Raw genomic sequence first — 27,554 nt, 5'->3', positions numbered from 1 at the left:
TGAGATGGGGGGTCCCAGTCTTCCCGGCCCCCCCGCGGTTGATGGGGTGGGGGGCTCCCACCCTCCGCGACCCCCAGCATTGATGGGGGGGCCTCACCCCCCGCTCGCACCCCGACCTTCGCAGCCGGGCCGGGGCCGTCCCGGGGCGGGGGGTGGGGGGTGGGGGGGGTCCCCCCGTCCCTCCCCTCCCTCCCTCCCTGGCCGCCGGTGCCGTCCCGGAGGAGGGCCGGGGGGGCCGGCCCGGCTCGGGTTACAGGGCCCGGGGGGCCGCGCCGGGACATATACGCGGCGGCGGGGCGGTGCGGGCACTGCTCGGCCCGACGCACGGTGAGGGGCGCCGCCACCTCGCCATGCCCGGCCGCCGCCCGCTCCGCCTCGCCGCCGCCCTCGCCATCCTCTTCCTCGCCTCCGTCGCCGCGCAGGACCGGGACCTCCGTGAGTACCGGTTCCCCCCGCCCCCGGCCCGACCCGCGACCCCACTCGAGAGGAGCTCCGGGAGCGGGGGGGAGGCGGGGAATGGGGGAGCGGGGGTGGAGGGAGGCACGGGGGGACAGCGTGGGACACGGGGGGACAGCGTGGGATAGCGGGGGACAGCGTGGGACACGGGGGGACAGCGTGGGATAGCGGGGGACAGCGTGGGACACGGAGGGACAGCGTGGGATAGCGGGGGGACAGCGTGGGATACTGGGGGACAGAGCATGGGACTGGGGGGGACAGCGTGGGACACGGGGGGACAGGGTGGGATACAGGGGGGACAGCATGGGATAGCGGGGGGACAGTGTAGGATACTGGGGGGACAGTGTGGGATACGGGGGGGCAGAGTGGGATACTGGGGGGACAGCGTGAGATACAGGGGGACAGCGTGGGATACTGGGGGACAATGTGCGATACTGGGGGGACAGCGTGGGACACGGGGGGACAGCGTGGGATACTGGGGGACAGAGCATGGGACTGGGGGGACAGCGTGGGACACGGGGGGACAGCGTGGGATACCGGGGGGACAGCGTGGGACACGGGGGGACAGTGTAGGATACTGGGGGACAGAGCATGGGACACTGGGGGGGGACAGCGTGGGACTGGGGGGGACAGCGTGGGGCACGGGGGGACAGTGTGGGATACTGGGGGACAGTGTGGGATACAGGGGGATAGAGCAGGATACCAGGGGACAGCGTGGGACACAGAGGGGACAGCGTGGGACACAGGGAGACAGAGTGGGATGCTGGGGGACAGTGTAGGATACTGGGGGACAGAGTGGGATGGATGGGGAAAGTTTAAGGATAGTGGGGGGACAGCGTGGGATGGAGGGGGACAGTGTGGGGCACTGGGGAACAGCACAAGGAGAGTGGGGGACAGCGAGGGGACACTGGAGGACAGCGTGGGATAGAGGGGGAAGTTTAAGGATAATGGGGGGGACAGCCTGGAATCGGGGGGGGGGACACACTGGGGGACAGCGTGGGACAGGGAGGGACAGCGTGGGACACTGGGGGACAGCACAAGGAGAGTGGGGGACACCAGGGGACAGCATGGGGACACTGGGGGACAGCGTGGGACGGATGGGGAAAGTTTCAGGGTAGTGGTGGGGACAGCCTGGGATGGGGGGGGACACTGGGGGACAGCCTGGGATGGGGGGCACAGCGTGGGACACTGGGGGACAGCGTGAGGAGTGGGGGACACCATGGGGACAGCGTGGAATAGAGGGGCGTGGGATGGATGGGGAAAGTTTCAGGGTAGTGGTGGGGACAGCCTGGGACATTGGGGGACAGCCTGGGATGGAGAGGGGACACTGGGGGACAGCCCGGGACATTGGGGGACAGCCTGGGACAGAGGGGGACAGCCTGGGATGGGGGGGACACTGGGGACAGCCTGGGATGGGGGGGACACTGGGGACAAACTGGGACAGAGGAGGACAGCATTAGGACCACGGGGTACAGATGGGACAGTGGGGTGCAGCTTGGGGACAGCAGGTCACAGTGTGGGGACAGCGGGGGACGTGGGGTACACCCTGGGACAGTGGGGAACAGCCCAGGGACATGGAGGGCGGCCTGGGGACAGCAGGGTCCAGCCTGAGACACGGGGTCCGGCTGGGGACACAGGGTGCAGCTGGGGACAGGGGGAGTCCAGCCTGGGGACACCGAGGTCCAGCCCTGGGGTACGTCTTGGGGGTGCTGGGGCACATCCTGGGGACCCTGGGACTGGCCTGGGGAGACTGGGGAACGACATGGGGACCCTGGGGACACCAGGGAACATCCCAGGGACCCTGGGGACACCTCCTGGGGCCACTGCAGCACATCCCAAGGTCCCTGGGGACACCAGGGCCACCAGGCCACCTCCTGGGGACACCAGGACACATCCCAGGGACCCTGGGGCACCTCCGGAGACCCTGGGGTGCAGCCTGGGGACACCTGGGCACTGCTGGGGACCCTGGGGCATCTCCTGGGGACGCTGGGGCACCTCCTGGGGACACTGGGACACATCTCAGGGACCCCGGGGCACCTCTGGGGGACGCAGGGGTGCAGCCTGGGGACACCAGGCCCCCCCCCAGAGACCCTGGGGACGCTGGAGGCGCTGCCCATGTCCCGGCGGAGGTGCAGGGGCCGCGGGGACACACTGAGTGCCCCCAAGGCAGGGGGAACAGCGAGGGCCATCGGGGTCCCGGGGAGGAGGGGACACCCCCTGCTTCAGGCTGGAAACCCCTCGCTGAGCCACCACCCCGCTGCTCCGGGCCCCCCCGCGGGGACCTCGCTCCTCCTCCGCCCCCCAAACTGGGGGGGGGTTTGGTGGGGGTTGCCCCATAATCGATGGGGTGGCAGTGCCACCACCTCCATCATGGGTGCCCGCGGTCCCCCGCCGTGTCCCCCCCTGCCACCCTCACCCCCTCCTCGACCCCGGGGGTGACGCCGTCCCCGTCTCCCCGCCATCTCTCCCCCCGCCACCCCTTCCACCTTCTCCCCGCAGCCGAAGCAGGCAGCTGCCTGCAGGACGGGCAGAGCTATAGCGATAAGGACGTATGGAAGCCGGAGCCGTGCCGTATCTGCGTGTGCGACACGGGGACCGTCCTCTGCGACGAGATCATCTGCGAGGAGCTGCGGGATTGTCCCAGTCCCGAAATCCCCTTCGGAGAGTGCTGCCCCATATGTCCCACTGACCAACCCAGCGGTTGTAATTTATTTATTCCCTCCTTTCATTAATAAATAAATTACCCGGCCATGGATGGGCTTAAGGCGGGGAACATCCATGGGGAGCCCCAGGGAAAAGGCAACTTGCCCCCCTCCCGGGGGGGGGTAAAAAAACCATCCCAGGGTGGAAAAATCCTGGTTTTTACCCCAAATGGCAGCTGGCTTCAAAGCCTGAAGTGTTTTGGGGTGTTTTTTTATGAAAATCCATTGAAAGGGGATGGGTTTGGGGTGCTGGGGGGGGGGGGGGGGACCGTGGCCATGGACCCTCCCCCTCGGGCATCCCAGCAAAAGGGACATTCAAATGGGGCTTCCGTCCCCAAAACTGTGATAATTCACCCGGAATGATGGAAAAACGCCCCCCTTCCGCGGGAAGGGCCATGACCCCAATTCCCCAAACCCCCCAAACCCCCAAAGTTGCCTTTTTTAACCCTTCCCTGCCCCCTTTGGGGGGGGGGGGGGAAGGATTGACCCCCCCCAAACCCGCGTGGCCCCGCTCTCGCATGCTGAACCCCGCTTCGCCCCCCGCCGCCCCGCTTCGGGGGGAGCCCCCGCGCTCCTGTGCCCCCCGGTTTGGCCCCACAGCCCCCCAGGACCATCACCACCCCCGGGCTGGGGACGGAGGCGCCTCGTGTCCCCCCCAGCCTGTCCCCCCCCCTCTAATTTCTCTTTATTTCTTTGTTTTTCCAACAGGGCAACCTGGCCCCAAGGTGAGGCTGGCGTTGGCGTCCCCCCGCCGCCGTCCCAATTTCCTGGGGTTTTCCCCCAAAATGGGGGGGGGTGGGGGGTGTCAAAGCAGGACCCTTGGGAACCCTCATGGGGCAAGCGGCTCTGGGGGGTCACCTCCCAGGGGGGTTTGTCACCTCCCGGGGGGGGTTATCACCTCCTGGGGGGGGGGGTGTGACCTCTTGGGGGGGGGGTGTCACCTTGGGAGGGGGAAGAAACTTGGGGGGGGTCTGGGGGCTCAGCTGGGGGTCTGGGGGCTCACCCCGTGCTTTGCCTTGCAGGGACAGAAGGGCGAACCCGGTGACATTAAAGATGTGAGTGCCCCAGGTGGCGGGGGGGGGGGGGGCGCTGGGGGGCCCCCAAAATGGGGGGCCCTGCCGTTGCGGGGCTGATCCAGGGGGGTCCCCACCTGCACCCCTCTCACCCCACCCGTGTGTTCCCACCCCCCCACAGGTCGTAGGACCCCGAGGGCCTCCGGGACCGCAGGTGGGAGCGCGTTTCTCCGGGCGCATTGCTGGAATGTTTGTGGGAGGGGGTTGGGGGGATATGGGGGGGGTGCGGGGGAAGAGCTGACACCCCCCACCCCCCCCCACCCCGCAGGGCCCGGCAGGTGAGCAGGGACAACGAGGGGACCGCGGCGAGAAGGGGGAGAAGGTGAGAGCGTACCCCCACCCCACCCCAGCATACCCCCCCCCAGCGCTGGTGGGGTGCTGCAGAGAACTGTCACGCTCACCGCATGGATGACCCCCCCTTTTTCTCCCTGCCGCAGGGTGCTCCCGGTCCCCGGGGCAGGGATGGAGAACCCGGCACCCCTGGGAATCCCGGCCCCCCCGGCCCCCCCGGCCCTCCTGGCCCCCCCGGCCTCGGCGGGGTGAGTAGCAGGGGGGTTTTGGGGTGAAGCGAGGGGGTTTGGGGGCGGCCGGCGTGCTCAGCCCCCTTCCCCTTGCAGAACTTCGCAGCTCAGATGGCGGGCGGCTTCGACGAGAAGGCTGGAGGCGCGCAGATGGGCGTCATGCAGGGACCCATGGTAAGAGGGTCCCCCCCCCCGGGACCAGGGACCCCCCAAGCCCCCCCCCACCCCGGGGACGTGGCGGTGGGTCCTGTCTTGGGACACGGGGGACCCTGCGTCACTGACGATGGGGACTGTCCCCAATTTGGGGGGACCCCCCTGGTTTGGCGGCCAGCTCGCCTCCCCCCGTGACACTGCTCTCTCTCCCCCCAGGGCCCCATGGGACCCCGCGGCCCCCCCGGACCCTCCGGCGCTCCCGTAAGTACCCCCCCCCCCAGGACTGGGGGTCTCTGGGTGGGCCCCCCGCCACCCCGCTGACGCCACCGCCTCCCTTCCAGGGTCCCCAAGGATTTCAAGGCAACCCCGGCGAGCCCGGCGAGCCCGGCGCTGCTGTGAGTGTCCCCCCCGTCCCCTCATAACCCCCCCTCGGCTTGGGGACGTGCCACCCACCAGCTCCCGCTCACCCGCTGCCTCTCTGTCCCCTTTAGGGTCCGATGGGTCCCCGGGGACCGCCGGGACCTCCTGGGAAACCCGGTGATGATGTGAGTCCTGTGCTGCTCCGGCCGGCAAACCCCGGCTGAGAACGAGCAGCTCGTTGCAGCAATGGCCCCAGCCAGAAGCCAAAGGGTGATTTGATTTCCCCCCCCCCCCCCCCATCTCATTTCTCCGCAGGGCGAGACCGGCAAACCCGGCAAATCCGGCGAGCGTGGCCCCCCCGGCCCCCAGGTAAGGCAGCGCCGGGCTGGATGCGGCCCCCTGGGACGCAGCCCCCCGTGTCCCTCCTTCGCCCCCAACCAGCTTTCTCTCCGCTGGCTCGCAGGGTGCTCGTGGCTTCCCCGGGACGCCCGGTCTCCCCGGAGTGAAAGGCCACCGGGTAAGTGTGTCCCCGCCTTGCGCCTCCGGTGTCCCCGTCACCCAGCGGCACCGAGGGTGACAGCCCATCTCTCTGTCCCCAGGGCTACCCCGGCTTGGACGGTGCCAAGGGAGAGGCAGGAGCTCCTGGAGCCAAGGTAAGTGTTGGGCGATCATCCCATGGTGCTGGGGCTGGTAGTGTGACCATCCCCGTGGCATCGGGGCTGGTAGGGCGACCATCCCCGTGGCATCAGGGCTGGCAGGGCGACCATCCCATGGAGCTGGGGCTGGTAGGGCGACCATCCCCGTGGCATCAGGGCTGGTAGGGCGACCATCCCATGGCGCTGGGGCTGGTAGGGCGACCATCCCATGGTGTCAGGGCTGGTAGGGCGACCATCCCCGTGGCGTCAGGGCTGGTAGGGCGACCATCCCATGGTGCTGGGGCTGGTAGGGCGACCATCCCCGTGGCGTCAGGGCTGGTAGGGTGACCATCCCCGTGGCGTCGGGGCTGGCAGGGTGCCGCACGCCGGGCTCACCCTCTCTGCCCTTCCCCGCAGGGCGAATCCGGCTCCCCTGGCGAGAACGGCTCCCCCGGCCCCATGGTGAGTCTCTGGGCTGGGAAAGGGGGAAACTGAGGCACGGGGGGGGGTGTTGCCCACCCCCAGCCCTGGGCTGGGCACCGCAGAGCCCGGACCCACCGCCGTGTCCCCCCAGGGTCCCCGCGGGCTGCCCGGCGAGAGAGGACGTCCCGGCCCCTCCGGCGCTGCGGTGAGTGTGACGCTGCCTGGGTCCCCGCTGGCACCCTGCCGGTGGGGGGCTGCCGGTGGGAGGGGGTGCCCCGTCCCCCCGCGGGGCCCCCCGTGACTCCCACTGCCCTCTCTCCCCAGGGTGCTCGTGGCAACGATGGTCTCCCCGGCCCTGCTGGACCCCCTGTGAGTAAAGGGCTGCGTGGCCCCTTCCTGGGCTGCCGGACCCCCTGTCACCCTGCGGGGGACAGCGGGGTCCCCTGGGGCCCCCCAAAACCTGGGCAGACCCTCACGCTCTTCTCGCCCCCAGGGACCTGTCGGCCCGGCCGGAGCCCCCGGCTTCCCCGGCGCCCCCGGCTCAAAGGTAAGGGAGAAGGGGCTGATCCCAGTGGGGGAAACTGAGGCACGGTGCCGGCTGCCCCCCCTCACCCCATCTTTCCCCTCCAGGGTGAAGCTGGTCCCACCGGCGCACGCGGTCCCGAGGGTGCCCAGGGTCCCCGCGGTGAATCTGGCACCCCCGGCTCTCCTGGCCCCGCCGGCGCCCCCGTAAGTGCTGTCACTTGCTGTGTTCCCCCCCCCACGATGGCTTGTCCCCGCATGTCCCCTGGCCTGGGAGCCACGGGGACGGGGCTGATCCTGCGAGCAGGGGGGAAGGGGTCATCCTCCGCTTGGCAGTGGGGAAACTGAGGCACGGGGGGGCAGAGCCAGGCTCAGCGGTGTCTCCTTTTAGGGTAACCCAGGGACTGACGGCATCCCCGGAGCGAAAGGTTCAGCGGTGAGTATGGCTGGGGACGGGGACGGGGTGTCCTGAGCCCCGGGGGGGACGGGGTGTCCTGAGCCCCGGGGGGGACGGGGCTCGGGAGGGGTCTGGTCCTGGGTGGGAAGGGGCTGCCGAGGGCTCAGCTGGGATGTGGGGACACCTGGGGACCCTGGGGGTTGTGGGGGACACGGGGATGCGGGAGGATGCTGGGGGACCGGAGGATGCGGGATGCTGGGGGACATGGGATGCTGGGAGATACTGGGGGATGCTGGGGGAGAGGGGGTGCTGGGTGGTACTGGGGGGTGCTGGGGGACATGGGGATGCTGGGGGACGTGGGGACATGGGGATGCGGAGGGATGCGAGGGTGCTGGGGGACACGGGGGATGCTGGGGGTTGCATGTGGGACATGGGGACACTGAGGGTTGTGGGGCTGATGGGGGACACTGGGGCTGCTGGGGGACGTGGGATGCTGGGGGATGTGGGATGCTGAGGGACACTGAGGGGACACCGGGGGACATGGGGCCACTGGGGGCCGTGGGGACGCTGTGGGACGCGAGATGCTGGGGGAGGTGAGGGTGCTGGCAGATGCGGGACGCTGGGGGATGCAGGGGACAGCGGGGACGCTGGGGGAGGCGGGAGGACGGGGGGGATGTGGGGACGTGGGGGGACACGGGCCCGTGCCGTGCCCCCCCTGACGGCGGCCGCCTGCCCGCAGGGCGCCCCGGGCATCGCCGGCGCCCCAGGCTTCCCCGGCCCCCGCGGCCCGCCCGGACCCCAGGGTGCCACCGGCCCGCTGGGACCCAAGGGACAGACGGTAAGAGCCCCCCGAGACCCCCCGAGAGGGGACCGCGGCCCTGGCCCCGCCCACTGCCCCCGGCCCCGCCCACTACCGACATACCCCGCCCACTTCTACTTGGCCCCACCCGCTCTGTAACATGCCCCGCCCATTTTGCCACAGGCCACGCCCCCGTTCCCAACACCCTTGTAGGTCCCCTCCTCAGTCACCCTTGGGTCACGCCCAGGCCAAAGGGGCCACCGGGAATGGGGACGGGATGGGGACAGGATGGGGACAGGGACAGGATGGGGACCGGATGGGGATGGGGATGGGATGGGATGGGGACAGGGATGGGGACAAGGATGGGATGGGGACGAGGACAGGACCCTGACAAGGATGGGATGGGGATGAGGACAGGATGGGGATGGAGACAGGATGAGATGGGGACAGGATGGGGATGGGGACAGGGATGGGATGGGGACAGGATGGGGATGGGGACAGGGATGGGATGGGGATGGGTTGGGGACAGGATGGGATGGGGACAAGGATGGGATGGGGACGAGGACAGGACCCGGACAAGGATGGGATGGGGACAGGATGGGGACGAGGACAGGATGGGGATGGAGACAGGATGAGATGGGGACAGGATGGGGATGGGGTCAGGGATGGGATGGGGAGGGGTGGGGGACAGGATGGGATGGGGACAAGGACAGGATGGGATGGGGACAAGGATGGGATGGGGACGGGGACAGGATGGGGATGGGATGGGGGTGGGGACAAGGATGGGGATGGGATGGAGATGAGGATAAGGATGAGGAAAGGGCTGGGGACAAGGATGACGATGGGGACAGGCATGGGGACAAGGACAGGGCTGAGGCTGGGGTCAGGAATGGGGACAGGAGAGGGGGAAAAGGAAAGGGGATGGGAACTGGGATGGGTTGGGGACAGCGATGGGGATGGGGACAGGAGTGGGGACAGGAGTGGGGACAGGGATGAGAATGGGCACAGGAAAGGAGACAGGGATGGGGACAGATATGGGGTGGGGACAAAGATGGGAGCAGGAATAGGATGGGAGTGAAGATGGGGACAGGAGAGGGGATGGGGACAGGGATGGGGACAGGACAGGGACAGGATGGGGACGGGGACGGGATGGGGATGGGATGGGGAGGGGATGGGGACAGGGATGGGGACAGGACAGGGACGGGATGGGGATGGGGATGGGGACGGGATGGGGACGGGATGGGGATGGGGATAGGGATAGGGATGGGGACAGGGATGGGGACGGGATGGGGAAGGGATGGGGATAGGGATAGGGATGGGGACAGGGATGGGGACGGGATGGGGAAGGGATGGGGCCAGGGATGGGGCCAAGGAAGAAGATGGACACAGGGATGGGGCCGTGGCCTGGAGAAGGGACCGGGGCCAGGGCCAGCCGTGGGGACGCTGTGGCCCTGTCCCCCACCGCCCTCTCGCTCCCCAGGGAGAACCCGGCATCGCAGGCTTCAAAGGCGAACAAGGACCGAAGGGCGAGACGGTGAGTCCGGAGCGGGGGCCGCATCCAGCACCCCCCGCCTCGCCTGGGGGTCCGTCCTGCGGCCCCTCGCTCCCCGGCCGGGGCCGGAGCGTCTCGGCGGCGTCTAATGAACCTCTTCCCCTAACGAGGCCCCTCAAGGGGCAGCGTCCCCCCTCCCACGGGGGAACAATAGCCGCTGTGTTTGCCCCCCCCCAGCCGGGGACATTCCCCCCTCGCTTCATTAACCAGCCTCAATGCGCGGGGCCGGATCCCCGCCGCGGTGGCCGCCGAGCCCCGGCGCCGGCGGGACACGTGGCACGGCGAGGGGCTCCTGTCCGGCACCCGTGGGGTCTGCGATTTATTTGGGGGGGAGGGTGGAGGCAGGGCCCTCCCAGCGTGCTGTGCGGGAGGAAGGCTCCTCGTGACCCCTTTTCCTCCTCTTCCTCAGGGACCCGCAGGACCCCAAGGTGCCCCCGGGCCGGCTGGCGAAGAAGGCAAGAGAGGAGCCCGCGGTGAACCCGGTGCTGCCGGCCCCGTGGGACCACCTGGAGAGAGGGTGCGTGGCCCCCCCGCACCCCCCCAGCGAGGTGCTGCCCCCCAAAACCTCCCCCCTGACTTCACTCCTCCTCCTCTTCCTCCATAGGGTGCTCCCGGCAATCGCGGCTTCCCAGGGCAGGATGGGCTGGCTGGACCCAAGGTGGGGCGTCGGGGTGACGGGTGGGTGGGGGGTCTGGGGGGTGACCACCCCCTGAACCCCCCCAACTCACCCCTTCTCCCCCCTCCCACCCGCACAGGGTGCTCCGGGCGAGCGTGGCCCCGCCGGCCTCGCGGGTCCCAAGGGAGCTACCGGTGATCCCGGGCGCCCCGGAGAGCCCGGGCTGCCCGGAGCCAGGGTAAGAGCCGGGGGTCGGATCCTGCACGCCCGCAGGGGGCAGAGCCGGGGTGCGGGGTCTGCCTGGATGGGGGCTCCCCGCTGCGCCGGGGTCCTCGGCCGGGGCAGGACCACGTGGGGACAGCGGTGATGCTGGCGGGACCTGCTGGGGTCAGCAAGGAGGCTCTTTGGGGTTGGTTACGTGCTTTTGGGGTCGATAAGGTGCCTTTGGGGTTGGTGAAGGTGCCTTTGGGGTCAATAAGGTGCTTTTGGGGTCGATAAGGTGCCTTTGGGGTTGGTGAAGGTGCCTTTGGGGTCAATAAGGTGCCTTTGGGGTTGGTGAAGGTGCTTTTAGGGTCGATAAGGTGCTTTTGGGGTCGATAAGGTGCTTTTGGGGTTAGCCAAGATGCTCTTTGGCATGAAGATGCTCTTTGGGGTTGGTTCAGTTGCTCTTTGGAGCTAATTAAGATCTTTGGGGTTATCAAAGCTGCATTTGGGGTTAGTGAAGACGCAATTTGGGGTTAGCAAAGATGCTCCTTGGCAAGTGAGATGCTTTTTGGGGTTAGATAAAGTGCATTTGGGGTTAGCAAAGATGCATCTGGGGTTAGCAAAAGTGCTCTTGGGGGTTAAGATTCTTTCTGGGGTTAGTGAAGATGCTCTTTGGGGTTAACAAAGATGCTCCTTGGTGCCAATTAAGATACTCCTTGGTGCTAATTAAGATGCTCCTTGGTGCTCATTAAGATGCTCTTTGGGGTTAATTAAGATGCATTTGGGGTTAAGATGCTCTTTGGGGTTAGTTAAGATGCGTTTGGGGTTAGCAAAGATGTTCTTTGGGGGAGTGAAGATGCTCTTTGGGGTCAGCCACCATGCTCCTGGGGTCAGGCAGACCCCTGTGCCCCCTGCGTGAGCTCCAGGCCCAGAGCAGCGGCCGGGAGCCGGGCAGGATGGGGTGCCCAGCGTCCGCAGCCCCCCCAATTCCTCCCCTCCGCCGCAGGGTCTCACCGGCCGCCCAGGCGACGCTGGTCCTCAAGGCAAAGTCGGCCCAACGGTAAGCGATGCTCCGCAGGGGGTCGGCGCGGGGCGGGGGTCCGGGCTCCGGCGCGGTTCCCTGCTGACGTCCCCCTCCCCGCAGGGCGCTCCCGGCGAGGACGGCCGCCCCGGCCCCCCCGGCCCGCAGGGTGCTCGTGGTCAGCCCGGCGTGATGGGTTTCCCCGGTCCCAAAGGTGCTAATGTGAGTATCGACCGATTTCTACCCAAAACGGGGCCGTGGCCCAGGCGTGGAGCCCATCACCGTCGCACCTCTCCTCCCTCTAGGGCGAGCCTGGAAAAGCCGGTGAGAAAGGACTCCCCGGTGCCCCGGGGCTGCGGGTGAGTTGTTTTCGCTCCCTTGCCACCCCCAAAACCACATCTTGGGGTTGCTCCATCATCGCAGTCCCCCCCGAGGCATCTGCAGTCTCCAAGTGGGGAAACTGAGGCACAGGGGCCTGCAGCATCGTGCCTGGAGCTCAGCACCGGGTGGTTTTTCTCCTCCGCAGGGTCTCCCTGGCAAGGACGGTGAGACGGGAGCTGCCGGCCCCCCAGGACCTGCCGTGAGTGTCGCAGCCGTGTTCGCCCAGGGCCAAAACCTGCTTGAAATGGGGGGGGGGGGGGGGCTGGAGGTTGGAGCCCCCCTGGGTCTGGGCAAAGAACCACCCCGGGGGTGCCTCTGTGCTCCCCGGCCCTCGTGGTGTTGGGGCATGGGGATTTTGGGATCCCCCCATGATTCTGTCTCTGCCCAAAATCCTGGGGTGGGTGAAGCCCCAACCCCGGGAGGTTTCGGGGTCCTTCACCGCCGTCCTTCCCGCAGGGTCCCGCAGGTGAGAGGGGAGAGCAAGGAGCCCCCGGTCCCTCCGGCTTCCAGGTAAGCACATGGAAAGGGGGGGTTTGGGGTGCCGGGGTCAAGGTGATGCTCGTGGGTGACCCCGAGCCCCCATCCCCGGGGGTCTCACTGCCACCATGCTAATGCCACTGCTGTCCCCTCCCAGGGCCTGCCCGGGCCACCAGGTCCCCCCGGAGAGAGCGGCAAACCCGGAGATCAGGTGAGGCCCCATTTTTCCCTCTTCCCAGCCGTCCCCCAGCTGCAAAGGGGGGGGTCAGGACCCCTGGCAGCCCCCAGGACTGACCCCTGACTTTTTCCCCCCGCCGCAGGGTGTTCCCGGAGAAGCCGGTGCCCCCGGTCTCGTCGGTCCCAGAGTAAGTATCACCGTCCTCCCGGCTGTGGGGATGGGACACCTCACCCTGTCCCTCTGGGGATTTTGGGGGGCTCAAGGGGGTCGGCAGAGCCTGGCCACCCCCATCCAGGGCCATCGGCTCCCCCACACCCAGCAGCTCAGCTTCTGCCGCAGCCCGTCCTCTCCTCCCAGTACATCCCAGTCCCTTCGGGGCAGTGCAGGATGGCTGCTCTGCCTTCCATCCCTGGGGACATCCGTGCAAAGGGCACTGTGACCCTCACCGTGGCCCCGTGGCCTCTTCCTAACGCTGCCCCCCCCGACGCCAGGGCGAACGCGGCTTCCCCGGTGAACGTGGCTCTCCCGGCGCACAAGGGCTGCAAGGTCCCCGTGGGCTCCCCGGCACACCGGGCACCGACGGACCCAAGGTGGGTGACAAAGGGGGACAGGGCTCGGTGGTTCAGTGCCACCGGCGGAGCCGTGAGGCTGGGGGTCTGCACACGGGGGGTTGGCACCCCAATAACTGCACCTTCGCTCTGCTTTAGGGTGCAACCGGACCAGCTGGCCCCAACGGCGCCCAGGGTCCCCCAGGGCTGCAGGGAATGCCCGGCGAGAGAGGAGCAGCCGGCATCGCCGGTCCCAAGGGAGACCGGGTAAGTGAGGGGTCCCGGAGGTGTCCTGAGCGGCATCAGGTCTCAGCTGGGCTCACATCACCTCTGTCTCGCCCCGCAGGGAGACGTCGGAGAGAAGGGCCCCGAGGGAGCCCCCGGAAAGGACGGCGCACGCGTAAGTGGGACAGGGATGCAGCGGGAGCGGGGCGGCCGGCGAGGGATGCTCGTGGTGGCCTCCTCCTCATCTGTCTCTCCCCCATAGGGTCTGACGGGTCCCATCGGTCCCCCCGGCCCTGCTGGCCCCAACGGCGAGAAGGTGAGAGCCCGGGCAGCCCCTCGGCTGCTCCCGACCAAGGGCGGTGCCATCCACACCCCCCAACTCTCCATCCTTTCTTTTCCAGGGTGAATCTGGCCCTCCTGGTCCATCCGGCGCTGCCGGTGCCCGCGGTGCCCCCGTAAGTGCCACCCCCCACAGCCCCCCGGGTGCTGGCGGTGCCACCGCTGGCCTTGCTCCCCCCGTCCCCCCCATTTAACTCCCATCTCTCCCCCACAGGGCGAGCGCGGTGAGCCCGGTGCCCCCGGTCCTGCTGGATTTGCCGGTCCCCCGGTGAGTATTTGGCCCCGTTCCCCCCGGCACGGGTCCAGCGACGGCTCAATCCACTCACGGCGGCCGCTTCCCTGCAGGGTGCCGACGGGCAACCCGGTGCCAAAGGCGAACAAGGAGAGCCCGGACAGAAGGGTGACGCCGGCGCTCCCGGTCCCCAAGGTCCCTCTGGTGCACCTGGCCCGCAGGTGGGTACAGCCGGGGCACCCCGAATCGGGGGGCGAACCCTGCGGGGGTCCCTATCCCTGGGAAATTTGGGGCACCGCCTGGCAGGCGCGATGCAGCCCCTCCCAGCATGTTTCTAACCCGTTTTCCTCCTCTTCCCAGGGTCCAACTGGAGTAACTGGTCCCAAAGGAGCCCGGGGTGCTCAGGGCCCCCCTGTGAGTATGGGGGGGGGGGTGGGCTGTGGGAGGGGGCAGTTGGGGGGAGCGGTGCAGCATCCGAGCTGCCTTTCTCCTCTCCTTCCCTAGGGAGCCACCGGATTCCCCGGCGCCGCCGGCCGTGTGGGACCACCCGGCCCTAATGTGAGTCAGGGGCCAGCTGGGATGGCTTGGGGGCCAGCCGGGATTGCTCAGGAACAGCCGGGATCCCTTGGGAGCACCTGGGATCATTTGGGGGCAGCCGGGATTGCTCAGGAGCAGCCAGGATCATTTGGGGGCAGCTGGGATGGCTTGGGAGCAGCCAGGATCACTTGGGAGCAGAGGGTCCCTGACCTAAGCAGCCGCTGGCCGACACCAGGCAGCTCATTAGCCCATAAAAAGGGGTTTTTCTGAGGGTCTTCAAGCACAGGAGCCGAGCCAAAGCCCTGAGCAGCACCAGGATGCGGGCGGTGAAGGTGGAAAAGCTGCCTCCGTTTGCACTAACCCCGTCTTCTCCCCCCACAGGGTAACCCCGGCCCCCCCGGTCCCCCCGGCTCTGCTGGCAAAGATGGTCCCAAGGGTGCTCGTGGTGATGCCGGTCCCCCGGGCCGTGCCGGTGACCCCGGTCTCCAAGGCCCCGCCGGCCCCCCTGGCGAGAAAGGTGAACCCGGCGAGGACGGCCCTGCGGTACGTTTTTTTGGGGGACGCATCCCTCCATGCGCGTTCAGTGCCGTGCCACCACCCTGCCGGCTCTGATCACCCCCCTCTGCCTCCCCACAGGGTCCCGATGGTCCCCCCGGTCCCCAAGGTTTGGCAGGACAGCGCGGCATCGTTGGTCTTCCCGGACAGCGTGGCGAGAGAGGCTTTCCTGGGCTGCCAGGGCCATCGGTGAGTTGTCACCGCCCAGGCTCAGCGCCTTCCACCGTGTACCCCGTGGATCAAACTGGTCCCAGCAGCCGCATCATTCCTGCTGTGTGGGAGCAGCCGGCCTTGGCTTTCCCAACCTCAGCACCATGAACTTGGGTGCTTTGAAGCCTGCGCGGCAGCTCAGAGGCTGCTGAAGCCCCGGGGGGCTGCAAGGAGCCGGTGACGGGGCCACCAGCACCCTCGGGTGCAGCTCGAGCATCCCAGGGACCCCAATCCCGGGTGTGGTTTGGGGTTTTGCAAAGCTACCGGGAGCCGCCGGTGCCAGCGGCATCGGGGCTGGGCAATAACCGACGCTGATTCAGGCGGAGGCGATTGCTGGGTGAAGGGCTGCGCAGGGATCTCCCGCTCACGCCTGTTGGTTTTTATTTTCCCTTCGTTTAGGGCGAACCTGGGAAACAAGGAGCACCCGGCTCTGCGGGCGACCGCGGCCCCCCCGGCCCCGTGGGTCCCCCCGGTCTGACAGGTCCCGCCGGCGAACCCGGGCGCGAGGTAGGCAGCACCCCGGTGGGTGAAGCGGGAGGGAGCCTCTGTCCGTGCCGGGCTCGGGATCATCCCGGTGTAACCCCAACGGGCATCGCTGATCCCACAGCCGGAGAGCCCTGCGCCATAACTCAGCTCCTGGCAATCACCGGCACCTTTTTGCCAGCGGTTTTTGCTTCGAAAGGGGAGTTTGCACATGTCAAGACTTAATTTCTCCTCATCTTCTCCCAGGGTAACCCCGGCGCTGATGGACCCCCCGGCAGAGACGGCGCAGCCGGCGTGAAGGTGAGCTTGCCCGCGCGCTTCTTCCGGCGCTCGCTTTCCACGTGCCCTCTCGTCCGGCCAAAAATCCCGCGGGTCTGACCATCCCATTACCTCGGCACAGGGCGATCGTGGCGAGACCGGTCCCGTAGGTGCCCCCGGCGCTCCCGGTGCCCCCGGCGCTCCCGGCCCCGTCGGTCCCACCGGCAAACAAGGAGACAGAGGCGAGACGGTGAGTGCCAGCACGCTGGCGGGGGAAACGGCTCATTGGGTTTGAGGTCTTGTTAGGGGAGACGGGAACCACCCCGCGCGCAGATAAATGAAGAAATAGCAGTGGCCCCCCAGGAACAATTAGCTGCTCGGAGTAATTGGGAGAGCCAGGCGGGTGCCGTTAGCAGCTGTCGCTAATTCAGCGGCGCCCTGGGTGCCGTTAGCGGCTCCGAGCATCTTCCTGAGGATTCACGAGCACCAAGAGCCCAGTTCGGGCTCTGCCTAGGCACAAGCACTGCCCGGGGAGCTGTAAGCGCCGGGAGGCTTAACCGGGGAAAATCTGCCACGGTATTTATTTGCAAGGATCGTTACTCGGTGCAGATGCTCCTGCTGAGAGTATTTAAAGATGCTGTTCAGCACGGGCAGCTGCCGGATTCCTGGTGCTGTGAGCAGGGCAGCTCGCAGGCAGCGGGGCCGGTTCGGGCACCCCCGGCCAGGGCACCCCCCAGCATCCCCTGCTCCTGCCTCCTTTCCACTCCCATCTTTTCTCTCCCCAGGGCGCACAAGGCCCCATGGGTCCCTCCGGTCCTGCTGGCGCTCGAGGCATGCCGGTGAGTGATGCTGGGCCCGTCGGGGCATCCCGTGTGTGATGCAGGGGGTCCTGGGGGACGTTGGGTGGGGGTCTGCCACCCTGAGCCTGACATGTTCCCTTCTCCCCTTCCAGGGTCCCCAAGGGCCTCGCGGTGACAAGGGTGAGACAGGAGAGGCTGGAGAGAGAGGTCTGAAGGGCCACCGTGGCTTCACTGGTCTGCAGGGTCTTCCCGGCCCACCCGTAAGTGTTGTTTTGGGGATCCCAGTACTCAGCCCCCCCATATCTCTCCACGGAGCTGGATGCGGCTCCTTCGGGGTCTCTGCAGCCATGGAGGGAGCCCTGAGCCCGTGCAAGGGCTCCGCTAAGGCTGAGCATCCCTCGATGCTGGACGTGGAGCTGTAACCGTCCTCCCTTGCTTCCTCCTCAGGGTCCTTCTGGAGACCAAGGTGCTGCTGGTCCCGCTGGTCCCTCCGGTCCCAGGGTGAGTCCTGCCCGTGGCGTCTGGGGAGATGAGAGGAAAAGGAGGCGCCTCCGTCCTCGAGCTCCCCTCGCTTGCTAACGGCAGGAGCTATCGGCTCCCCAGCACCTCCCCGGCCTCCTTGCAACAACCTGACCTCCCCGCTTCGGGGCTCTCTCCTAGGGTCCCCCCGGCCCTGTCGGCCCCTCTGGCAAAGACGGCTCCAACGGCATGCCCGGCCCCATCGGTCCTCCCGGCCCCCGCGGACGAAGCGGCGAACCAGGTCCTGCGGTGAGTCAAAACACCGGCAGCGGCAGGGAAGGGGGGATCCAGCTGGCAGAGCAGCCCATCAGGATTGCATCTTCTTCCTCCCATAGGGTCCTCCCGGAAACCCAGGTCCCCCCGGTCCTCCCGGCCCCCCCGGCACTGGCATCGACATGTCGGCTTTCGCTGGCCTGGGTCAGCCGGAGAAGGGTCCCGACCCCATCCGCTACATGCGGGCGGACGAGGCCGCCGGCAGCCTGCGGCAGCACGATGTCGAGGTGGACGCCACGCTCAAGTCCCTCAACAACCAGATCGAGAGCATCCGCAGCCCCGAGGGCTCCAAGAAGAACCCAGCCAGGACCTGTCGCGACATCAAGCTTTGCCATCCCGAGTGGAAGAGCGGTAAGAGCCTCCATCCCTGCCTCCTCCCCTCCTGTCCCTCTCCCCCAGCCCCAAGAGGACAGCGAGGTCCACGATGCTCTTTGTTCAGACCTCCAAAGCCTCATGTTCATGCACCGTTTGTCCTCCCCGCTGCAGGAGACTATTGGATCGACCCGAACCAGGGCTGCACCTTGGACGCCATCAAAGTTTTCTGCAACATGGAGACAGGCGAGACCTGCGTCTACCCCAACCCCAGCAGCATCCCCAAGAAGAACTGGTGGACCAGCAAGACCAAAGACAAGAAGCACGTCTGGTTTGCAGAGACCATCAACGGCGGTTTCCACGTAAGCGTTCCCCTGGGCTGCTGCCGCATACGGGGAGTGGGAAGGGAGGTTGAGGAGGGGAAGGCGTCGGGTGTCTGGTTGGAGGGTTGGGATGTCCTTCTTGGGGTTATGTTGATAGATGTTATATGAGGCTGTGGGAGTTGGGCCAGGTGGGCTTCGATTTTTGCAGCCATCAAGGGATGTAAAGTATGGAAGTCCCCTCAAAAGGTGGCTGAAAATAGGGTCGTTGCGACACCCGCAGGCTTTAACGTCTCGCCTCTTCCCTCCAGTTTAGCTACGGCGATGAAGACCTGGCTCCCAACACCGCCAACATCCAGATGACCTTCCTCCGCCTCCTGTCCACCGAAGGCTCCCAGAACGTCACTTACCACTGCAAGAACAGCATCGCCTACATGGACGAGGAGACGGGCAACCTGAAGAAAGCCCTCCTCATCCAGGGATCCAACGACGTGGAGATCAGAGCCGAGGGCAACAGCAGGTTCACGTACAGCGTCTTGGAGGACGGTTGCACGGTAAGTCCGCGGGGGCCTGCGAGAGAAAGACGTAGACGATGAGTTGGGGTGCAACCCGTGAGGTTGCTGTTGGTTTGGAGGGCTCAAGAGCATCTAACAACCTCTCTCCTCCTTGTTTTCTCCCCAGAAACACACTGGCAAATGGGGCAAGACAGTCATCGAGTACCGGTCGCAGAAGACCTCGCGCCTGCCCATTGTAGATATTGCACCTATGGACATTGGTGGAGCCGATCAGGAGTTTGGCGTGGATATTGGCCCAGTCTGCTTCTTGTAAAAAGAATTGTTTTATTTGTGTGTTTGTTTGTTGTTGTTGTTTGTTGGTTTGGTTTGGTTTGGTTTTGTTTTTAAAAAAAAATCCAGCCCAATACCATAAAAGAAAACTAAAAACCCAAACTCACCCCAAGGACCTGAGTGCTTTCCAATCGCTCGTACGACTTCTGCACTGAATGGCTGCGACGACCCCTCGATTCAGGCCCTTCCGTCGGGGACCACCGCCTCTTTCCAACGCCGTCTGGGCAGGCTGCGAAATAAAAAAAAACACCCCACGGTCTTATTTATTTATTCTCTTCCTGTAAGACCTATTTTTTAGGTCAGGTGGAGGTGGGAATCTTAAGTGGCAGGTACGATGGTCCTTCCCTGCAAAAGGGATCTCGCAAATCCAGGTATCACAAATCCCCTCCAGCCCCCGGCCCTCCCCCTGTGTATCACCAGCAGGAGTGCTAAATGTATAATACGACCAAAAAAAATGGTGCTATTCTTGTAAAACAAGTCTGTATTTTTTAACATCAGTTGATATAAAAAAAAAAAAAACTTTTGGCGGAAAGTACAAGTCGATCTGGGCTTTGTTTTTGTTGCTCGCCGGGGGTGTTTGCTGCGGTCTGACTCTTCTTCCCATTTCTCAGCCGTGATAAAGGAAGGTTTGGGGTCAAATCTCCAACTTTCTGGGTCGAAGCTAGCTCACGCTAAGGGAAAAACAAAAACCAAACCAAATTAATCCCCCAAAAAGCAAAAAAAAAGGGAAGGGAAAACCATTTTAGGTGAAAAATCTTGAACCAGGAGGAGCCAGAACAGCAGCTGCGAGGTTTCTGGTCCCACTGCACCCCTAACCAGAAGCGGGGCGAGTCGAGGCAAGCGCTCGGGACACCAGTTAAAGGAAACCAGTAAAACCAGTGGGGAGGGGGACGCCGAGACCAATCTTCACGCACATCAGCACGACCGTGGCCAGGAGGTGCCCTCTAACCCTCCTCCCCACAGAATTCGTCCCATTTTGTGCCTGTAAAACTATAATTTCAGGATAAATTTTGCAATACGGAAGGCGGTAGAGTTTGCAGCCGCCGTCTTGTAAAGCAGCTGCGCCTTTATGGTTTTATAAAAAAAGTTACATGTGTAAATTCTTCTCCTAAAGAGGCTTGCTAATTAGAGGAAAAGCCTCAGTAGTTGAATTTTTTTTTTTTTTTTTTACTACTTTAACGAAAAGTAGCCCACTGACCCCACAAGGTTACAAACATGCTTGAGCTTTAGGTGCGGGACGTAACAGGGAGCTAGCGACAGCTTTTTGCATCCTTTGATAGCACGGGCACCGCAGTTTTTCATTAGGAGAAATTACGACTTTAAAGGATTACAAAAAACCCTTTTAAAAAAATGCTACTTTGGGGCCCTCATCTCAATTTTAAACACTCACAGCTGGCAACGCTCCGCGAAAGCACCTGAGGCAGCCTCCGCAGGGCTGGGATCTTTAAAAAACATTGGCAGAAGAAATTCATTAAAAGGGATTGGAGGATTAGGAAGGATTTTCGAAATAAAACACCCTTTAAAAGGCCAAGCGCTTTGCCACATGGCCCGGAGGGCACCCCTCGTTATCAGTGCTCTGGCTCACCGCTGACGGCCGTCACACAACAAATTCGGGGCAAAGCCGCTCTCCTGTTGGGCCAAGCAGCAGATTTGGGGGTCCTGCTGCAGGCACCCAGTGAGCCCCCCCAAAATCACCCAGTTAAAAGCAACCCCCGGCCCCAGCAGGCTGCTTTTAACCCCCAGCTCCTCATGGCCAGCTCTTATCTCTGGGGCTGCAGCCAAAGATGACGTCGCAGCGGGGAAGAGGCAATTTTGGGGAGCAGGAGGCTGCGTCACCCCGCAAGGAGAAACCAAATCAGCCAGGACTGAGCACCGCCAGGCTGCCGAGAGGGAGGAAGCTCAGGAAACGAGACTGATAAAGAGCAAAAATTTGCTATTTCCTCATCTTCCTTAAAAAAAAAAAAAAAAAAAAAGGAAAGTTCAACTCATCATAAATGGGTGGGTTTAGGGGAAGTCGGGCGAGAAGCTCGTGACCGAGGTCACCAGGGACTGTGCAGCGTGACAGCCACTGAAGCTGGGTCGGTGACCGCGGTCACTGGTCCCAGCTGCCCCGGGTGGGAAGGGAGGTGCTGCGCTGCTCCCTGGTTGAGTTTCTTGGCCCCCCATTCCCCAAAAGTCATCAGCAAGAGAACAGGTCCTTCTGGGTAAAAAAATGACACGATACCAGTCACAACGCAGAGCGCCAACTCCAGGACAAAGTTTGATTTCTACAGGAGAAAGCCAGAGCTTTTCTTCAAACAAAGGACACTGCACAGTAACGTAGAACTCAGGTTTAATAAGTAGAACTCAGTCCTAGAAACCCTGCTAGGCAGAAATGCCACTTCTTAAAAAAAAAAATAAATGTTTGTTTTTATTTTATTTCACACTGGCACAAAACAAAGTATCCTTCGTTGAAAACCACCGTGATCCGTTGCCCTCGCAGCCTTTACCTGTGCTTCGTTTCCACACACGCGCTCTCACCCAGCCTTGCGTCCGACAGGCAGCCAGAGAACGGCGTAGGTGCAGACGGCGAGGAAACGAGGGCAGCTGTAGCGATCAAGTTCCAGCAAAACTACAAAGGGCAGAAGCAGAATGAAATCCTCCAAGCTGCAAACAGCGCAAATCCACAGCAAGAACTGCGGCGGGCTGAGCTTTCACGTTCATTTAAGAAGGCAGTTGACACCATCCGTCGGGAACGGCCGGCTCCTGGGAGGTAAGCCTTTGAAACACCGAATTCCCACAAAATCAGTTTAAATCCGCACTCGTTTGCGGCAGGCACAAGTACAAAGCAACGCTGAGCTCCAAATTCCCTGCTTTCAAACCCCCGAGACCCCGCAGCTGCCGAACGTGGGGAGAAGGTTCAGAGCCGTGCGCGGAGGAGGAGGAAGGTCTAATTCACCCGGACCCTTCGCGCGTCCCCAGCGGCGCTGCGCTTACTGAGGCCGTCTCCATTCAGACTGCGGTGTTTTGGTATCGGTTTGCTGTAGGTGGCCTCAGCTGCCAGCAAATAAAATCCACACAACAGAGAAAGCGCGTTTCAAAGGTTTCAATCCCTTTGCCTCCTACTAGTGCAAATTACAGAGGTGGAAGCCTTATCTGTGCGTTCCTCACAAAGAACTCTCCTTTTTTTATCAAGGCCTGCTTTGAAACAAGCCAGTGACACGCTGTCACTGACCCAAAGTGGAAAAAATTAATTGCACAGAACTAATTAGTTTACCCTGAAAGGACCCGACACAGTGCTAAGCTTCACAACAGCTGCAAAAGTCAACTCTAAATCTTTGGGATCTTCAGACACCAAAGCATGAAGCTCGAGAGTCCCGTTTCCCTACCAAAAGCTAGTTCTTTGGAAGTGAAGAGGAAGGCAGGCCCAGCAGGACCCCGACTTTGGGAAGGGACCCGTGTGCTTGCACATCCGCTCCAAGCGGGTTTCACGGACAGGCCAGCAGCGCAGCCCAGCTGCACGTGGAAAAGCACGGAAGGGACCCAGAGCTTTTGAACATCTCCCACCAAAGTCACTCGCGATCCCTCTGCTTCCATTTGAAAATTCCTGGTCCCTTCTAGGACTCCATCTGCACCGCCATCCGCCCACAGAAGGCATCAGCGGCGTCCTCAGGGCTCGGCTTCGGCTGCGCCTCGCGTGGACGGGGGTGGCAGAGGCAGCGGGTCCGGGGCAGCCGTGGAGTTGGCGCTGCAGTCCACGTAGTGGTACGTTTCCAAAGCGCTCTGCGTCACGTGGCCGATGTACAAGAGCTTCACCGATGTCCTGGGAGGGGGGAGAGCAGTTTAGCGGGGACAGGACCTGCGACAGCAATCCCTCTATCGACATAAAAAAACCCCAGCAGGTTTCACACTCATCACAGAACTCCTCTTCCCCCTCGAAAGCTGCAGACACTCTCAGATTTTGGCTCAAGATCGCTCGCTGCAGCGGGCAGGGATACGCAGAGCTGGTGAGCGCAGCCTCCGGAGCACACCACCCCCCACGCGAACGCTCGGCGTGGAGCAATCTGGTGTCTTCTCCTCTCTATCTTACATTTCACCCAACTCTGTCAACTGGCCGGGGTTAAAAGCTGACACAGTGAACCAGGCCAGGGTGCTTGCCAAGCAGAATTTTCTTCGTGTACCCTAGATCTGCTGCGGCAGCAATTCCCTTTTGAGTCAGGAGGCGAGCAGAGAACCACCTACCTCATGAAGATCACTATGTTATGTACCTTCACCTTGGGAAATGTGCAAAAGAAACTGGAAGAGACCAAGACAAAGAAATAGGTCAGCAGGGGCTAAGCAGGGTTGCAGAGACACTTGTGTTTCTCGGTACGGTATTTTCCCTCTGGTGCTAACTCAACTTGAGACACGGTCCAAAAAAAATCACGTCACGACATCCGACAAAGTGGCCTTTCAAGTCATTTCTAGCAAACAGTTACTTTCCAGGAAGTTAGCAGAAAGCAAGTCATTTCCAGAGCAAATTTTAATTAAAGCAGCTGAGACCCACCCTTTTCCCCAGCTATAAAGAGCAGTAAATCCTTACTACACATAAGAGAAGGGTCCACCCAGCTCCGCCTTCACGGTGAAATTCACCTGTAAGAGATAAAAGAAAAATTCATCCACATGCAGCTTGAGTACCCGTTTAAATCCACCCCTTTCAGAGTCTTTCCTATTTGCTGTTGCCTTTCAGCTGGTGCACAGAAAGCACAGGCCACTCTCGCCATGAGACTACTTTGCCAAGCAAAGCTTTAAGGTATAGACAGGCTATCATCAAGTTAACTCGCAGTAGCGCACGGGTTTCATACGATATAAGCATCACCAAATCAAGTTAAGCGCAATGAAAGACAAATACCAGTTTGTCACTCAGCGGCTGGATGCTGGAGACGTTGGTGATCTGCTGGGTTCCCACCACGGTGTTCATGTACTGCACCTGACTAGTCAGGCTGGTCACCGTCACCGAGTAGAAGTTGGAGTTCCTGATCCGTAAGGTGGCCTGGATGGAAAAAAAGGAGGAGACGGGAGTAGCCGTGACCTTCCTGGCAGCTCAGCAAAGAATTTATTCTCTCAGGAACACAGACGCGTGAAAACTTTACCGTGATGGCAAGAATGACAACGGAGTTCTTCTTGTCGAACCAAACCTGAACCACTTTAATACCGTCGTCATCCACCAGGACAGAGTGTGGGAAGAGGAAGAAAACCACCAGCCCCGAGATCAGCAGGCAGAGCAGCACGGACAGCAGGACATACAGCTTCCTGGAAGAGGCAGGGAAGGGGTCACCTCCTCTGCCCTAACACAGCGCCTGCAGCTGCAAGAGACCTCGGATCTGAAACCCAACCTAGGCAGCAAACAACACGTATCTGTTCTTCCCTGGAAGAGATACAGAAGTGCTGCTCTAACGTTTTCAATACCCGTAACTGCTCAAAACCGTCACCCTTTAAACAGTTTATTTTTTAGTAATGAGTAACCAAAGAATCATTTTTGCCCCCATAGCGTTTTCACAATTTAGTATTTTTCTGTTGGTCAGGCAGTTTCTTTCTAAAAGCTTCAGTAAAGGGCGCGGGGACGAGGCGTGTGAGTAGGAGCATTGTTTCCACATTCACCCCACAGTGGGATTTCACAGGAAGTATTTAAAGTTACGCTTTAAATTGTATTTGTTGGCACACTCGGATGAAAACAAACCGCGAGATGAAGGGGAGGCTGCAGACCGGGTGAAGTGCTTAGTTGTGGTGGTAAACAACAAAAGAGCCCTGTTTGCTCTTTGCAAAGATGCAATTACTCTCTTACTACACACTCACGTTCTCTGGGGACGAAGCCGTTGGTCGCTGTAGGGTATCAGAGCCACCAACTCGTTTACCTGCTCTGGAAAGCAAAAGGAACAGGTTAACCGATTCCATACGCGTGCAAGGTCGCTCACGTAAATAAGCAACGCTTTCTTTTCGTATTTAAGCCTGAGAGGAGCAGCCACCTGTGGGAATGCAGCCAGTGCCTTGGCAAGTGGGGCAGGTGATGCTGTCCTGACCTGTGAACTCAACATACGGAAACTTGGCAATGTCTTCCACACGGTCTCGGCTATCGAGTAAGTCATCGTCATCATCCTCCTCAGCCTTCCTCCTCTGCCTTGAGGTAGCGTTTTTAACGGAGAGGGAAAGCACAGAACCCATCGCAGCTGCTGGAGAAAAGCCGCGTAACCTAGGACAGAGACAGCAAGAGCGGTCCTGGTCATTCAATGGGTTTTGAACCTGCTCTGGCCAACAAGGAAACGCTGCCCTGAATTACAGGCGCAAAGGGAACAACCTCCCCGCGCAGAGACCCATCCCCAACACCCCTTAGAGAAACACCCCCACACAGAGACACCCTCCCAGGGGGTCCAACACCCACCGCAGGGAGCCTCCCCCCCAGGGAGGACTTCCACAGCACCCTACAAAAGGGGAAACCCTACTTAGGGACACCTCGGCAGAGGCTCATTTCCAGACAGGCCCCCTAAACAGAGACAGCCCCCCCCTAAACAGAGACAGTGTCATCCCCCCCCCCCCCCAAACCCCAAAACCCTCCACAAAGACAGACCTACACCCCTCAGGACCCCCCAAAGCAGAGCCATACCCCTCCTCCACACCCAGCCATGCCTTCTTGGACACCCCCCACCCAAAAAAGAGACACAACACCACCCTCCCCCCCAAAACACGCCCCACAAAGACACCCACAGCCCCTCAGAATCCCCCCAAAAAGGAATGCCCCCCCCAAACGACACCACAGGGACCTGTCCCCCAACACCCCCATGAGGGACACCCCCTCAGAGACACCCCTCAGCCCGGGGACACCCCAAAATGCCCCCTCCCCCATAGCCCGCGGCCCGGCGCAGCCCCTCAGACCCGCAGCCGCCGCCTCGCCTCCTCCCGCGCAGCCGCCGTCTCTATGACAACGCCGCGAGGCGGCGGTGGGCGGAGCCCTCGCCCCACCCCTCCGGCGCAGGCGCGTAGGACGGGGTGAGGAGGGCGGGTTTCCCAAGACCACGCCCCCTCGCCAACGCCCCGCCCAATCCACGCCCGGGCGGGGCGTTTCGTCACCGCGGTGGGGGGAATGGGCGGGGCTTTGTGGGCACCGCCCGGGCGTGGCTCTCCCTCGGTGCGCATGCGCGAGGGGCGCCCCCATGGCCCCACCTTTTTGGCGCGGCTGAAGGGCGTGTCCGGAACTGCGCGTGCGCCGCAGCGGGGGGGGCGTTCCCGCGAGTGGGCGGGGCGCGGCAAATTGGTTGGGCGTGTCCTCGCGCGCATGCGCACTCTGGGGACCGGGCGCCGGGGCAGAACGCGCGTGCGCGGGGGGCGGGGACGGGGCGGGGACGGAGCCCTTCCACACCAGTATGAGGGCACCGGCCCCAGTACGGAGCCCGTACGCACCTGTATGAGGGCCCCTGTCCCAGTATGGAGCCCTCCCACGCCACTATAAGGGCACCCATCCCAGTATGGAGCCCTCCTACACCAGTATGAGGGCGTCCATCCCAGTATGGAAGCCATACACACCAGTATGAGGGCACCTGTCCCAGTATGGAGCTTTCCCACACCAGTATGAGGGCATCCATCACAGTATGGACGTCATACACACCAGTATGAGGGCCCCTGTCCCAGTATGGAGCCCTCCCACAGCAGTATGAGGGTCCCCGTCCCAGTATGGGCCCTTCCACACCAGTATGAGGGTGTCCGTCCCAGTACGGAGCCCTTCCACACCGGTATGAGGGCCCCCGTCCCAGTACAAAGCCCTTCCACACCAGTATGAGGGTGTCCGTCCCAGTACAAAGCCCTTCCACACCAGTATGAGGCACCTGTCCCAGTATGGAGCCCTCCCACAGCAGTATGAGGGTCCCCGTCCCAGTATGGGCCCTTCCACACCAGTATGAGGGCGTCCGTCCCAGTACGGAGCCCTTCCACACCGGTATGAGGGCCCCCGTCCCAGTACAAAGCCCTCCCACAGCAGTATGAGGGCTCCCGTCCCAGTATGGGCCCTTCCACACCAGTATGAGGGTGTCCGTCCCAGTACGGAGCCCTTCCACACCGGTATGAGGGCCCCCATCCCAGTACAAAGCCCTTCCACACCAGTATGAGGGTGTCCGTCCCAGTACAAAGCCCTTCCACACCAGTATGAGGCACCTGTCCCAGTATGGAGCCCTCCCACAGCAGTATGAGGGTCCCCGTCCCAGTATGGGCCCTTCCACACCAGTATGAGGGCGTCCGTCCCAGTACGGAGCCCTTCCACACCGGTATGAGGGCCCCCGTCCCAGTACAAAGCCCTTCCACACCAGTATGAGGGCCCCTGTCCCAGTATGGAGCCCTCCCACAGCAGTATGAGGGTCCCCGTCCCAGTATGGGCCCTTCCACACCAGTATGAGGGTGTCCGTCCCAGTACGGAGCCCTTCCACACCGGTATGAGGGCCCCCGTCCCAGTACAAAGCCCTTCCACACCAGTATGAGGGCCCCTGTCCCAGTACGGAGCCCTCCCATACCACTATGAGGGGCCCCCGTCCCAGTATGGAATCCATACACACCACTATGAGGGCATCCATCCCAGTATGGAGCTTTCCCACACCAGTATGAGGGCTTATTTATGCTCGTGCAAGC

The 27,554-nt window shown here is 63.0% G+C and overlaps 2 protein-coding genes and 1 long non-coding RNA gene across 4 annotated transcripts; 1 reads left to right on the top strand and 2 right to left on the bottom strand.

Moving 5' to 3' along the window:
- Positions 1–339: 339 nt before the first annotated feature.
- On the top strand, positions 340–19,138 carry COL2A1 (collagen type II alpha 1 chain). The gene is made up of 54 exons (XM_087771554.1): positions 340–435; positions 2,956–3,156; positions 3,867–3,883; positions 4,181–4,213; positions 4,353–4,385; positions 4,500–4,553; positions 4,669–4,770; positions 4,849–4,926; positions 5,122–5,166; positions 5,247–5,300; positions 5,397–5,450; positions 5,581–5,634; positions 5,729–5,782; positions 5,865–5,918; positions 6,318–6,362; positions 6,475–6,528; positions 6,648–6,692; positions 6,817–6,870; positions 6,954–7,052; positions 7,237–7,281; positions 7,982–8,080; positions 9,522–9,575; positions 10,003–10,110; positions 10,198–10,251; positions 10,349–10,447; positions 11,420–11,473; positions 11,558–11,656; positions 11,740–11,793; positions 11,961–12,014; positions 12,272–12,325; positions 12,450–12,503; positions 12,613–12,657; positions 12,962–13,060; positions 13,178–13,285; positions 13,365–13,418; positions 13,506–13,559; positions 13,645–13,698; positions 13,797–13,850; positions 13,928–14,035; positions 14,175–14,228; positions 14,319–14,372; positions 14,733–14,894; positions 14,988–15,095; positions 15,516–15,623; positions 15,846–15,899; positions 16,000–16,107; positions 16,643–16,696; positions 16,810–16,917; positions 17,105–17,158; positions 17,318–17,425; positions 17,512–17,800; positions 17,936–18,123; positions 18,393–18,635; positions 18,763–19,138. The coding sequence occupies exons 1-54, from the start codon at positions 351–353 to the stop codon at positions 18,907–18,909; spliced, it is 4,458 nt and encodes a 1,485-aa protein (XP_087627680.1). The 5' UTR covers positions 340–350; the 3' UTR covers positions 18,910–19,138.
- Positions 18,522–22,273, bottom strand: LOC148053979 (uncharacterized). Its single transcript, XR_015707787.1, has 3 exons — positions 21,416–22,273; positions 19,034–19,155; positions 18,522–18,651 (listed from the first exon to the last, which is right to left on the bottom strand). It is a non-coding gene; the product is annotated as an uncharacterized LOC148053979 (long non-coding RNA).
- A 172-nt stretch (positions 22,274–22,445) lies between these two features.
- On the bottom strand, positions 22,446–25,918 carry TMEM106C (transmembrane protein 106C). 2 transcript variants are annotated; one of them, XM_087771624.1, is made up of 8 exons: positions 25,815–25,918; positions 24,911–25,134; positions 24,741–24,804; positions 24,038–24,197; positions 23,797–23,937; positions 23,488–23,537; positions 23,148–23,201; positions 22,446–22,728 (listed from the first exon to the last, which is right to left on the bottom strand). In XM_087771624.1, exons 2-8 carry the CDS (start codon positions 25,104–25,106, stop codon positions 22,575–22,577), a joined length of 819 nt encoding a protein of 272 aa, XP_087627750.1. In that variant the 5' UTR covers positions 25,107–25,134; positions 25,815–25,918; the 3' UTR covers positions 22,446–22,574. The 2 variants fall into 2 exon arrangements, with proteins under 2 accessions (XP_087627750.1, XP_087627751.1); XM_087771625.1 differs by having other exon boundaries at positions 24,965–25,134.
- Between the last annotated feature and the right edge of the window lie 1,636 nt (positions 25,919–27,554).

The sequence above is a fragment of the Nipponia nippon genome, unplaced genomic scaffold, assembly GCF_047370975.1.
Source record: "Nipponia nippon isolate SJK-2023a ecotype South Korea unplaced genomic scaffold, ASM4737097v1 scaffold_35, whole genome shotgun sequence".
NCBI lineage: Eukaryota > Metazoa > Chordata > Aves > Pelecaniformes > Threskiornithidae > Nipponia > Nipponia nippon.
Note: the sequence above shows the minus strand (reverse complement) of the source record. Positions and strands in the feature narration are given on the sequence as shown.

Coding starts and splice junctions, on each gene's coding strand:
- COL2A1 (XM_087771554.1), top strand. CDS start 351: ATGCCCGGCCGCCGCCCGCTCCGCCTCGCCGCCGCCCTCGCCATCCTC. Junction 5,451..5,580: donor CTGGGAAACCCGGTGATGAT/GTGAGTCCTGTG, acceptor ATTTCTCCGCAG/GGCGAGACCGGCAAACCCGG. Junction 5,783..5,864: donor CCGGAGTGAAAGGCCACCGG/GTAAGTGTGTCC, acceptor CTCTGTCCCCAG/GGCTACCCCGGCTTGGACGG.
- TMEM106C (XM_087771624.1), bottom strand. CDS start 25,106: ATGGGTTCTGTGCTTTCCCTCTCCGTTAAAAACGCTACCTCAAGGCAG. Junction 24,805..24,910: donor CACTGGCTGCATTCCCACAG/GTGGCTGCTCCT, acceptor TTTGCTTTCCAG/AGCAGGTAAACGAGTTGGTG. Junction 24,198..24,740: donor CGGCTTCGTCCCCAGAGAAC/GTGAGTGTGTAG, acceptor TGCCTCTTCCAG/GAAGCTGTATGTCCTGCTGT.